At 38.6% G+C, this 13,834-nt stretch overlaps 1 protein-coding gene across 1 annotated transcript in view; it reads left to right on the forward strand.

The window, feature by feature from the left end:
* The first annotated feature begins 294 nt into the window (after positions 1-294).
* Positions 295-13,834, forward strand: part of LOC149537771 (26S proteasome regulatory subunit 4 homolog A) — a 77,381-nt gene continuing 63,841 nt past the window's right edge. The window contains exon 1 of the mRNA XM_089799161.1: positions 295-881. Within this exon, the coding sequence (XP_089655287.1) occupies positions 405-881 (477 nt within the window). The 5' untranslated portion in view covers positions 295-404. The remainder of the gene's footprint in view (positions 882-13,834) is intronic.

Consider the following 13,834-nt stretch of genomic DNA (forward strand, 5'->3'; position numbering starts at 1 on the left):
ATTTCTTTAGCACTATAGTTTAAGGCATGAATTTTTTAATGTTAGCGATTCCCAAGAAAGAAATTATTGCTGAAGAAGTACTCTAAAACTATAGTCTCATGCCTTAACAGCAAAGACTAAGAATAGTTTATTCTAATTAGACAAGTGCATTAAATGCTATAGTTTCTCCAAGTAACAATTGAAATATGAAATAATTTAACTTTGAAAACAACAAACCAAACTTCATATAACAAAATTTCACAGCATAACCGACTGCAATATTATATTGTCCACCCTCAAAAAGAAAACAAAGGTGAATTTCGACCATTGAAGAAAGCTTCGAACCAAATCAAACAGCAGCACCAGTTTCGTGAAGGGAAACTGGTATTCCCAAATTGAAGCAGCGAAAAGGGAAGAAAAAAACAATGGGGCAAGGACCCTCGGGTGGATTCAGCAAGGGAGGCGCACCAGGGGAGCGCAAGCAGGATGACAAGAAAGAGAAGAAGTACGAGCCTGCGGCACCACCATCTCGTGTGGGTAGAAAGCAGCGAAAGCAGAAAGGCCCCGAGGCGGCCGCACGCCTTCCCACTGTAACCCCGCTCTCAAAATGCAAGCTGAGGCTTTTAAAACTCGAGAGAATCAAAGATTATCTGCTCATGGAGGAAGAGTTCGTGGCGAACCAGGAGCGCCTGAAACCACAGGAGGAAAAGAACGAGGAAGACAGGTCAAAGGTCGACGATTTGCGGGGCTCTCCCATGAGCGTTGGGAATCTGGAGGAGTTGATTGATGAAAATCATGCCATCGTTTCGTCCTCAGTGGGGCCTGAATATTATGTGGGGATTTTGTCTTTTGTCGATAAGGACCAACTCGAGCCTGGCTGTGCCATTCTCATGCACAATAAGGTCAGTAAATTCGATTCTCCTTGAGGGCTCTTTCTTTGATTGTTTTGCGAGTAGTGATGTTGCTTTGCTGATTGCTCTCTATCGTACTTTGTATCATTTCGGGCGTTCCTAGTCTTTCTGTTGCCTCCGTTATCTGGGTTTCAAAGTTCGTTTTCTTTATAGACTGATTAGTTCATAGTGATGTTGCCGTGCCAATTGGCCCTCCATTGAATTGTGTTTAACGTCTGGTGTTTCTAGTCTCTCTGTGGAATCCATCATCAGGGTTTCAAAGCCCATTGCTCTCTTTCAGAAAGAATAGGTTGTTAGTAGTGATAAAAAAGTATATTGTTAGAAGCAATACTGCTCTGGCAATTGCCTCTCCATCGCATTATGCTTAATTTCTGGCATTTATTAGTGTCTGCTAAATCCGTCCAGAGTTTCAAAATCAATTAATATCTCGTTCTCAGTAGTAGCAATGGTTGTTTGCTAATTGTCCCTCCATCGTATCATATTTAATTTCTGGCATTTCTCGTATCTGCGCTGGATTCATCATCAGGGTTTCAAAGTTCTATTCTCGCTCTCTATGATTAGTTAGTAGCAATGTTACTCAGCTAATTGACATTTCATCGTATTATGTTTAATTTCCAATGTTTCTAGTCTCTCTTCTGAAAAGGTTTTAAAGTTGCCTTATCTATTTTTCAAGAGAATGTAGTTAGTAGTGATGTTGCTTTAATTTTCAACATTTCGGGTTTTTCCGCTGAATCCATGGTCAGGTTATAAAAGGTGAACTTTTATTTACTATCTTCTAGGCAACATAGAGCTATTCGGACAGTTTTCGTTTTAAACAGTTTGGTGACTCGTAGCTAACTCTTGTTAAAAGATGCAATCAATTCTGTACAGTGATTGTGTTTTTTATTTGTATAAATTTGTACTGTATTTACAATTTTTTTTGTTGTTGAGTAGTTTATCTTTCAAATACCCATAGCATGGTATGCTTTTGCTTAGACTACAAAACTGAGGGATGGAGGTACCGTAACTTCACTGGTTTTTGTCTTTGAAGCTATGTGACTACTATTTGGATGTGGAATTTGTAATGTCGGCTGATTCCTTTAGTTTTACCATGTTTCTTAGAGACTGAAACCTGAAGCTCTTCTCAAATGTACCAGAAACCCAAAGAGTGTTTGTGGACATGATATTTGTCCAATTTAAACTTAATATCGCTGATTGGAAAATTATTTCTAGCAATATTAGTAGACTAATACAAACTCCTTCTAAGCAATATAATGAGATTACCACAAGTTCTGTCAAGCACTACTTTGGAATCCACACTAGAAACTACCAATGGAAGACCAAAGTCAGGACTTGGAGCTATGTGACTACTATTTGGATGTGGAATTTATAATGTCGGCTGATTCCTTAAGTTTTGTCATGTTTCTTAGAGATTGAAACCTGAGGCTTTTCTCAAATGTACCAGAAACCCAAAGAGTGTATGTGGACGTGGTATCTGTCCAATCTAAACTTAATAACCCTGGTTGCAAAATTATTTCTAGCAATATTAGTAGACTAATACAAACTCCTTTTGAGCAATATAATGAGATTAACACAAAGTTCTGTCAAGCACTGATTAGGAATCCACACTAGAAACTACCAATGGAAGACCAGAATCATGACTTGGAAATCCACTCATTGATAAACCATTTAAACACTTGATGCTAACTATGAAAGACCAAGAGTCACAACTTAGAATTCCATAGAAGATGACCCTCCTCAAGGGATCTCAATTTTGGGTCTCCGCAATAAGAATGCAACACTTTAACTAATTGAGTTTAACTACAAAAGCCAAGGAAATCAATAAATGTTAAGTTTTTAAGAATTAAAGAAAGACCCTTTTTTTTGATTTCATGCCAGATAGGCATAGGGACAGAAAGTGAATCACAACAAGAGCGTAGACCATGAAATATGGATTTTGTTCATTAATTTTGAGGTTGTTGATTGCATAGTTGGAAAACTCGCCAAAGGCAAAAGCTCGCCAATCCCCCCAAAAGTTTAATCGAGAAAAACTCGGCGATTTTTAAAAAAACTTGGAAACCTTAAAAAATTGCTGAAATTTAATTAAAATACATTTATTTTGCAAAATTTAATGAGAAGATGCATCTAATAAGTTAATTAAAGAGAACACAAAAGAAACGAGCAGAGTTTAGATATATAAATGCATAGTGGGTACAAAATTGCATTCTCATGAGGAATGCTCATGGCAGGAAGCAAAATAGTAAATAGTTTCAATCTATCAAACTAGAAGTCTAAATACATCAATACAATCACATCTTCCTCTTTCCAGCTGCACTAGTAGGAAAGCAAGGGGCTCTAGTCCTCAAAGAAGTGCCCCGCACTGGGATAGGGTGTGCGTTGTGTGATTGTGAGCTCTGTGGTTGTGCCTCCTCGCTCGACATCCCTACTGACTGGCCCGGCGTCCTGGAAGAGGATGTATCTCCCCCTATATGTGGCCCTGGTAATACCTCATCCTCTGAGCTTGAATCATCATTGTCCTCATCCTCAATGTCATCCATTCTGAAATGAAAATCAATTCCAGCATCCCCCTCCATGGCCTGCCTCTCCAAGTCAGTGATCTCATCTGGTGAAAACAATGGACTTGGCTCTTGTGCTGTCCAATCAAAATAAGGATCTATCTCTTCCAGATCAAGTGGACTAGGTAGTGCTGAACTTTGTGCCCTTTTTATGCGCAACTTAAGATTATAGTGCACATAAACAAGGTCATTAAACTGTTTTTGAGTCATTCTGTTTCTTTTCTTTGTGTGGACGGACTCAAATAATCTCCAATTGCGCTCACAATGGGATAAGCTACAAGGTTGGCATAGGACTCTGAGAGCAAAATTCTTTAAAATTGGGGGTATTGCCACCCTAACTTGCCCACCAAGCATCTGCAAAACAAAATATAAAAAGTTATAAAGCAATGAAAAAAGATAACCAGAATCACAACTTATCAATTTGCAAAAGTTTTAAAGTTTGATGCTTTACTTGGTGCTTGAGTAGATCTTGCTCTCTTTGCTAGCATAGAAGAGAACAAGTTACTCCTCTGTTGGCTCCTGATTTAACATATTTAAAAATAACCATGAAACCAAACCAATACATCTAAGGCTAGCAGATTCCTATGATGGATGCACTTAATTGCTAATCTTGGGCCAGCTATAAGGCATAACTCCTTCACTTCAGGCTCTGCAACACCTAGGTGGGTTAACTTTGAGGTTCTAATATATGGTACTAGTGCAGATAAACATAAAATCTGAACCTATTAACAATAGATGAAACCCTTATATCTTCTGATACTTATGAAACAACATAGGAATGAAATAGCTACAAATCATAACCTATGAACCCATAAGCTAAGTGAGGGTTAATTCCTTTCGGCCCACTACAAAACATGAAAAACTGAATTGATTTGATTAAATGATTTGTGCAAATGACTTTCATCTCAGCTTGCATCTGAATTAGTGATCAATGCCTTATCCATTGCAACATAGTCATTACCAGCAAGATGACCTAACTTGATTGCCTTACAATTAAGTTTATCAATTGAAATCCCAAAACTACATTCTTACTAGCATCCCCTCCATACACCCAAAAACCCTATCAAATCATTGAAGCATTTACTTAACTCCTTGAATTAAAAGCAACGAGAGATCTGACACACAACTCATCCAAGCTGTCTTAAATTAAATGAACCTTATTCATTCAATCACAAAGTTAACAGCATATGAAGAATTAGGAGACAGAATAAGAGAACACCAATAATTCATTGTAAATCCCCTTTTGTATTTATCCTTGGAAAGACTGAATACATTAACTGGTAACACTAAATGAAACTCAAGATATGTTACATGATCTATCATCAATTTTCATTATCTTAGAGAAACAATACATGAAATGAAACTAGAAACCTGCACAAGAATGGATGTGTGGCCTTCATAGTTAGAGCTCTGCTCAACAGATAGGAATTAAAACCAACCAACAACCTGGTATCACAGTAAAAACTAGAACCCCTACAATGGATGAGAAAGAGAAAGATAAAGAAGAATAATGGAATCCCGGATCTGATCTGGAAGTGACATGTGTCCACTTGAATCTCCATTCCTTTGCTGTTGTATAACATCTCTCATCTTTCTACCCATGAAATCTGATTTGGTTTTCATCATTGTTTTGTAACAAACACAAAATATCTCTTCTTCAATGATGAAAAACCTTATGTTGCCAAAATATCTGAAATGCATTTGGAATGCTGATAAAACCTCCATTTAACTGACTTAGATATGACAAAACTTGCCCATAACTGCATTCATGCTGCCTTTTACATTCACTCAATTCATCATTTTATTGGAAATCAGATCTCAACTGCCTTAACCGAATCAAACTAAAAAAGGGCACCTGAGACAAATCCTCACATAATTGGAACCAACGACCTCTTGTGTAAAAACAAACTCCAAAAATGGAAAGTTCGTTTTCTCCTGATTCCGGCGATATATAATACTCCTATATGGACTTACTAGAAACTCCCAAGATCTTGCTTTGAAAATCAGGCTCCTTCTATGGCTTTAGAGTGCATTTGGGCAAATATTTTGACTTTCCCTAAAGTAACTATAGGTTTAAATGAAATTTCATTTAAAATTTACGCTGCACGTTCAGAAGAGGAGAACAATAAAAAATTAATTTTTTAAACCTGTTGATGTTTCCCTCATTTTCTCCATCCGGGTCAAACTTGTATGATCATCCTTCTGACACGTGTCATCACCGGATTGGCTGATTCCTACACAGTCATTTGACATATGCCACGTGGCCACTACACGTCTACCACGTCATTGGTCGCCATGTTGCGTGATGAGTTAGCATAGTGTCACGTCATTGCGACATAGCGATCACGTGATACGTGTCATCTTCCTCCACCTCAGCATCCAGTCATCATGCTGTATCAGCTTGCCACATCATCGGTCCATGTCATCGCCACGTCACCTCCGCATTAGCTGGTCGCTATGTTCCATGGTTAACGTTCAAGCGTCTTTCCTTTAGCATAATAGCGACAACTGTCAAATCTGCCACGTGGCATGATCTGGTGCATTTGGTCTATCTCGATCCAGCTGGCTCTATGTATTGCTACTTGTCGCTCTGTGATTTGTCATCAGGGTCCACATCATCATTCTTGGTTTGCGTGTCAGTTCAAAATTTCTTTGGTCTCTGCACCAGCTGTCTTAGTCGTCTATGGTGGGCCCTCCACATCACACTGTGGCTTTTCAAAAAGCTCGTGCCTTATTAGACACTTAAGAATGGAGCTCTGTGGTATTTAAACAACTAAGACTTCGTCCGCCCACTCAATGTGGGATAAAACCTTTTCATGGTTTTTCTCCTCTGCTCGCAGTTTCGTCTCTCAACTCTGCTTTTTCCCTCATTGTTCTCTTGCTTTGAATGGCATTAGACTCTTTGACTTTTGTTTTGCACGCCTCAGACCTTTTGCATTCCTTTATATGCCTTGCATAGGTTCTCAAAACGGCTCCTCTTTACATCCTTGGCGGACTTTGGATGAGTGTGTATAGCGTATGACAAGGGACCGACTTTTGCATTGGTTTTTGACTTGTGAAATGCTTCATCTTCACATGCCGTGCCCTGTTCAACAAGTTTCTTTCAATCTTCTTTGGACGAACCTTACTTGTTATTGTGCTTTCCTCCTTCAGTTTGGCCATTTCCTCCACTTTCTCACACTTCTCCCCCACCTCCACATTATTATCCTCATTACCAGATCCATAATTCCCATCCCCTAGCTCCATCGTCCTAAACTCAACCACCATACTGAAGCGCACTTACCTTGGAAAGCTACAGTAGCATAACTTAATAGCAATTAATGGCTCAAATCCAACTTGCATTGGAATTCTGCACCAGCCACTCAAAAAGTGACAGCTCACCCAAGAAAACTCTATTGACTTGGCCAATCAATAAATGCAACCCGTGGAGTGAATCCTACAACCCAAATCATGAATCTTTATTTGGTCTGATATCAATTTATTGGGAAAATCCATCACCCCACCTCTTCTCTGTATTTAAACATTTCAAACGTTTATCCAGTAGAAAGCATAAAGCGAATCAAGAGCTTGTATTTTCTCTGACAACTACTAATTCAAGATCAACATCAACAATCCACTAAAGAAACTCCTCCACCATATGCCATTCACTGGGTAGAAAATAGACGAAACCGACCCAATCGTCTATCTGAAAAACTATTTACTAGGTCTTGCAGTTGCCTGGCAGCAATCCTCTTTGCAGGTGTTGACATTGGTAACTTGTGATGAACTCTCGCATATATCTCAAAAGTTTGGCCAGCTAAAAGGTCGAAAGTATATAGACATGAGTGGATACAACGATTGTAGAGGCTTTTCTAGTGATTTAAAAAGTTTTAGCTCACTAATTTCAATGAAGGCTTCATGATAATTATATCCTCCACCCTTGTCAATTTAGCATTTGCATTGTCATTTGCAACCCCGTTTTTTCTCTCAATGTCACTATTGATTCATGCCTCACATATATTTGTCTTCTTTTTTTCCCTAGTAGTTAGTACATTGATTTACCCGTTCAATCCCATTTTTCATTTCCACCTTCCAAACTTTGTTTGCTCGATGGAATTAGTCGGCCCCTAAATGGGTTCGGCTAATTTTATTTTCTTTTTCAAACAACTGATATTCCAAACTGGCCTATTCACCATCTAACACTGATTTGAAACAAAATTAATCACTGGAAACAAATTTGCAACTCACTTTACACTTTGTCTACAAACTGTCAACTTCATGCCAAGAGGTCCTTTGATTGGCTTTAAAAACTGACAAAAACAACTGACTGGGCTTTGAAATCAACAATATTGATTCTCTGTTCTGCATTCTTGTACCCTATCAAATCTTATCTCATGATGAATTCTCAGTCAAAAGATATTGACTGTCAAAGTTGCTCATTTAAAACTGCCTGCAAGAAAACATGTTAGAAACTAGTAAATTGTGTTCTGTTTTGGCTTCAAAAACAGGGCAAACTGACACTTGGGGGCACGGAAGCTGGGGAATTAGTTCATTGTCATGAAGAGAATATGAATCTGTGATTAGGGCTCATGATGAATAATAGGGTGAAAATGGCGAGCGGTCAAAGTGGGCTACTCAGAATTGCAACGCTGGGAACAATGGCAAAAAAACGGTTTTTGCAAATGGAATGGACCTGGGAAAGTGTGCAGACGGATTCGTCAAAACTTGCAAACTGGCACACTTAAAGCATTTTCAGAGTAAAACACAATGGTAGAATCCATTTGATCTCACCTATCACGGATTTAGAGATATGAGATCACGAACAGGGGTACCAACCAATCTGCATTTACCGACACCAATAAAACTTTACAAATTGCATTTGGAATTGTGTTTGAAAACTGATCAAACAGATTCGTCATAAGCTCAAAATTGAAACATAACAAGTCTCTGACCCCTAGAAAGCAGCACAAAAGGAATTTTCTCATTTTGGTCAACTGGGTCAAAGATATAACAAGTCAAACAGGGCCTCTCAGAATTCTGAAAAATTTGCATCAGCATGACAACAATAAATGACCAACTTTGAGGGATTCAAAACCTAGTCAAAACATATTGAAACGATTTGAAATTTGAAGCATAGGTTCTCTGATATGGATATTAAACACTCCAAAGCGGTGAGTCATGAAACATTACTGGGTGCGAAATATTCAAATGCAAACTAGGCCTCCTGTCATTGTTTGACACTTTTGCAAAAATGCAGATTTGGACATTGCTCAAAACAGAACTTCATAGAATGACTCGGAATGGCAATTTATCTTCATGGGACGAGTGGATATGCTGAATGTAAGGTGTTGGAAACATTAAACACCTCTTAGGCCTTGAAAGGACAGTCGGGTACACATGCATTAAAAAGCATTTATAGGGCTTGATCACATCAATGGTACTCAATCAGGGCTTCAATTTTGAGTCCCAACACCCTCGATTCCACATAGACTTGTTGTTCGGTCACAACAATGTCTCTCTCTGCTTCATTGGATATCATTCTCTCAATGCATTTAGAGAGACCTTCCATGACCTCTCCGTTAGGATCTGAGTAGGAATCATCAGCCCTAAAACAAATAGAAAATGATATCAAGTCTTACTACACAACCTTAAAAAGTAAAGTAAAATAAAGTCTTAGTAAAATCTCAACTTCAAGGACAATCATAGTACCTGAATTTGGGGTTTAGGAAGTAGGCTTCTATATGAATGGGTTGATGGAGCATATTGTTCCACCTCCTATCAATTATTTCTCAAATGGGGTCAAATCTGAGTCTGTTTACATGATAGTAATTTCTAACAGTCTCTTTGGCCTTATCTATGGTCTCATAAAGACCTCCAATTGGGGATTGTTGCCCATCACATATGCGCAAGACTCTAACCAGGGGCATAGACATCTACATTTGAAATTTGAAATTTGAAAAATACAAATTAGTTAATAACATAGTAAGTTATGAATTAATAATGAAACTTGAATCAACTAAAAATATAATGTTTATATTCTTGAACTTACCTCCACAATCTCCTTAGCCTTTGCAAAAAAACTATCATCAAAGACTATCCATGCCACAGCCTCTCCTTTGGGCTTCTTTGAGTAAGATGAAGCAACCCAATCAGCACACACAAACATTTGTTTCAAAGCCACACACAAACATTTGTTTCAAAGCCAATATGTGGTCTCGAGAATAATTTGCAACGTCAAGAACACCGTTGCAAACCTTGTCATAGCAGGTCTCACCAAATCTTTGCCTTTAGTGTTCTTTTTCATCAAATTGAGAACCCATGGGTGATTATAGATATATTTGGTGACTCACCTAGCATCTTCCACAACTGGACTCACCCAATCAAGTTTTCCTATGTCCTCCAAAAGAAGGTCAAGGACATGTGCTACACAAGGTGACCAAAAAAGTGTGGAATGCCTCTCTTGGAGGATTCTACTTTAAAGATTAGTAAAAAATCAATAATTAGTAAAAAATCTAAATTGAATAATTCTATAGCATTACATTCATGATTCATATTGAACAAAAAAAAATAAAAATTTACCTGTTGTCACATATGCTGTTGCATTATCTGTGATGATTTGCACCACATTCTCTTCTCCCACCTCCATGACAACATTCTCCAACATTAAAGCCAATGTATGTATTTTTCACTTTGTTGGTGGCGTCAACAGATTTTCAAAACACCACATCATCTTTGCAAGCAACCAAGAAATTAATAATTGTTCTACTTCTTCCATCTGTCCACCCATAAGATAAGATGGTGCAACCATATTTCTTCCACTCTTTCTTTTGGTCTTCTATCAATACTATTGCCTTATGAACCGCATGGTCAAGCAACCTACAAAATTTAGGTGTAATAAAGTGTTAGAAAAAAATAAGAAATAACAATTGAGATTTAAAATATAACAATGAACTGAAGTGAATCACAATTATTTATAGTGACAAAATAGTGAAATACTAACCTTCCACTCAAATCCTTGCGAGTAGGCGGCTTGTACCCTTTGCCCGATATTGAAATTGCATTCACCAAATTCAACCAATAGGGACTATCAGCCACATACATTGAGATATTGTTGAAAAACCAAAAATCAGCTGCTGCAATATCAGTTTGCTCATGCACCTCCTTCAACCATCCAGTGCCCTCTAATGATGGTTGTGATCTAGCTGTGTTCCAGGGCATAAAATAAGTCCCTATCCTTGATGTGGATGGTGATGAAGAACTAGGAAATGTAGAAGAAGTGGCACCAACAAAAGAGGCATTTTGTTTGCGGATTTGTGGGCCACGAAGAGATCTTGGTATGTTCTCAAGTGCTTCTTCTTCTTTTTGCATATCAAAAGGAGCTCCTTGAAATTCAGCTATGGCTGCCCTCATAGCTAATTTCACCCTCTCCCTATTCAATTTTTTCTCTTCAGCAGCTGCAAGTAGGGCATTGATGAATCTTTTTTCTTCTTCAGTTACCTTGAAACAAGGAATTGAATCATGTTTCTTTATGCTTGTAAGGTGTTATTTGAAGCGGTTTATGCCTCCAGAAATAAGTGTCTCACATGGAATGCATATAACCTTTCCAACATCATTTGGAGCTTCATAGGCATACCGCCATGCCTTATTTCTTGCATTTTTAAGCCGAGTGCCTATATATCGAGATGGGCATGGTGTTTGTGGCCACTCTTCTTGCGGATTTGTCATTTTTTTTAATGCTTGACCGCTGCCCTACACATAAATTTATAGAAAAATGAATAAACAAAGTTAGAACAACCAGGGTTTGTTTTTAGAAAATCTTACATATTTGTCAAAAGAATTGTGAAACATAAGAGCTGAATGGCTTTCAAATGATTCAAATATAGAGTTAAAATACTTTTAAATGATTTGAAATCATTTACAAACAACAACAAAAATGATAGAATATTTGTTAAAACTTTAAAAAGTTTTCAAACTATGATTAAAAAACATACTTGGAAAGAGATTTGTCTTCTAAAATTGGTTAGAATCCTCTAAAATCCACTCAAATCCGCCTTGAATCACTTGCAATAAGCTAAGAATGCCTCCAAACCTTTTTCGCTCCACACCTCAAGGCTCTAGAGAACACAAATGCAACAAACAATGCAAAAAAAAAGAGTTTTTTGCCCTATTAAGCCGTCATAGCGCGCGGGTTACCTGAACCGCGAGTTTTTGATTAAAACTCGCCGATTTGCAATTAATCGGCGATTTTTTGCCCATGCACCAAGTTTTTAATCCTACGAGTTAAACTGGGATTTACTCGCCAAGTTTTTTGAAACTCGCCGAGTGTTCCATCTATGGTTGATTGTATTGCATTGATGACTCTGTTTGTCTTTCTCTCGCAATTGCAAGGATTATCACTTCTTGAAGTCATGGCTGTTTTTTTACGCCTGTTGTTGATTCCATGGTGATGACTGTTCCTCCTTTTCATCTAGGGCTTTCTTACATTCCCTTGTTTGTTGAAACATTTTTGAGATCCACTTTTGGCTTTTATTCACAATATAGTTTGAGTTTCAGAATTTGATAATTTGATTGAGAGCTTGTGTAATCGGAATAAAGTACTTGTTATGTTTAGTACTTGTTAAAGCTAGTTGGGTTGGGTAGTTAGGTGGTGAGGAAATGCGTTGGTTGGTTTCCAACCAACCGACCCATTTATAAATACTTGGAATATTGGTAATGTACTCATGTTGGTTTTTGGTATTAATGAAAAATTATTTCCTTGCCTACTAGTATTGTGGTATGTTCTATGTTTTACTACATATGTATTAATTGGATTACTCTGTGGGATTAGCATACATTGTTATTTGTGATATATCCATTCTACATTTTTGGCACCGTTGCTTAAGTCCGAACTTGGAGGTCGGCAGGATGGAGTAATGGGAAGGCCCTTTGTATTGCTCATCCAAGTAACAAATAGTGATAAGAAAGAGGAGGAAATAACTAGGGAAGATCAGTTGACATGTGATCTAGTAACAGCTTGGGAAGTTGCGGTCAATCAGTATGTACAAAGGGAAGCCTGTGAGAGAACGGTCCCTGAGGGTATAGTACGCAACGAACTTGTGGTGCCGCCAGCAGTGTACGATCTCCTGGGAGAGATTCCTTGCCTGTTAGCACGAAATTTGTTACGAGTGGAAGAGGAAAGAGCAGAGACACAAAGGGAAACGAGGAGACAAGTACTACAACAATTTGCGGAAAGGAGGACAAGGGAGCACGAAGAACGTGAAAATTCCAAAAAGGGAAACAAACCTTAAAACGATTCATGCCCCTAATTCCTAATATATATCCCAGGTGGACACAGGGAGAAGAAACTAAGGAAGAAGTCGCCTTGAGGATACTATGTCTCCAACATCAGGAGACGTCGTAATTGGAAAGGAGGATAAGGGGATTCTACGAGAATCTAGGAAGGATTGATTGAGAATACAATTGAAGGTATAGCAAATTTGGTCATCTCTGAGACACCAACAAAGAAGTTGGGATACAAAAACCTAGAGACACTGGTAGGAAGAGACTTCCGACAGGAGCAAAGTCAAGAAGGAGGGGATACTTTCAGCAGTTCCTCCTCGAGAACAAACTTCCAACAGGGAGGGAGTGTTCCATCGGGAGAGTGTTCCATCTGAAAGTGTTCCATTGGGAGGCGTTCCATCTAGAAGTGTTTCATCAGGGGGTGTTCCATTAGGAAGTGTTCTAGCGGGGGGTGTTCCATTGGGAGGTGTTCACATAATGTCAATAGATAAACAAAAATTACCAAGGGTCACAGGGGATGACTCGGAGGACCTTGCTCGCCATTGTAAAACATGTATAACGATATGGCAGGCCAATGGACAAAATGACGCGATGGAATGACTAAAAGCCTTTCTGGCCACATTAAGGGGTATTGGTATTGATTGGTATACGGACTTGGAGGTAGGAAAGAAAAATACATGGAATAACATCCGCACAACCTTCGAGGAAGAATTCAGACTCCTGAGAGATGACGATGAAATAGTAACAGAGATCTATAGCACAAGACAAGGGCAGAGTTAATCTGTCAAGGCCTATAGCAGAAGAATGAAAGAGCTGATAGGAAAACTAGATAACAAGCCAACAGATGGACTAAAAAAATGATGGTTCATCGAAGGATTAACACCATCTCTTAGGAGAAAGATAAAGATAGTCCCACCATCTACTTTTGTAGATGCATGTACCCATGCCATGGACATAGAGAGCGGGAGTAAAACCTCCAAGGCAAGAAGGCATGGAAGTTCAAGTGAAGGCTCAGAGGAGAGCGAAGAAGAATCTAAAACCATTCAAGCCCTGAGGAAAGACCTGAGGCGTTTGATGAAGGAGGTGGCAAGGAGCAAGGAAGAAAAGAAAGAAGGGAGAGAACTTTGGTGT

The sequence above is a fragment of the Cupressus sempervirens genome, chromosome 9, assembly GCF_028749045.1.
Source record: "Cupressus sempervirens isolate cs-2001-9-10 chromosome 9, ASM2874904v1, whole genome shotgun sequence".
NCBI lineage: Eukaryota > Viridiplantae > Streptophyta > Pinopsida > Cupressales > Cupressaceae > Cupressus > Cupressus sempervirens.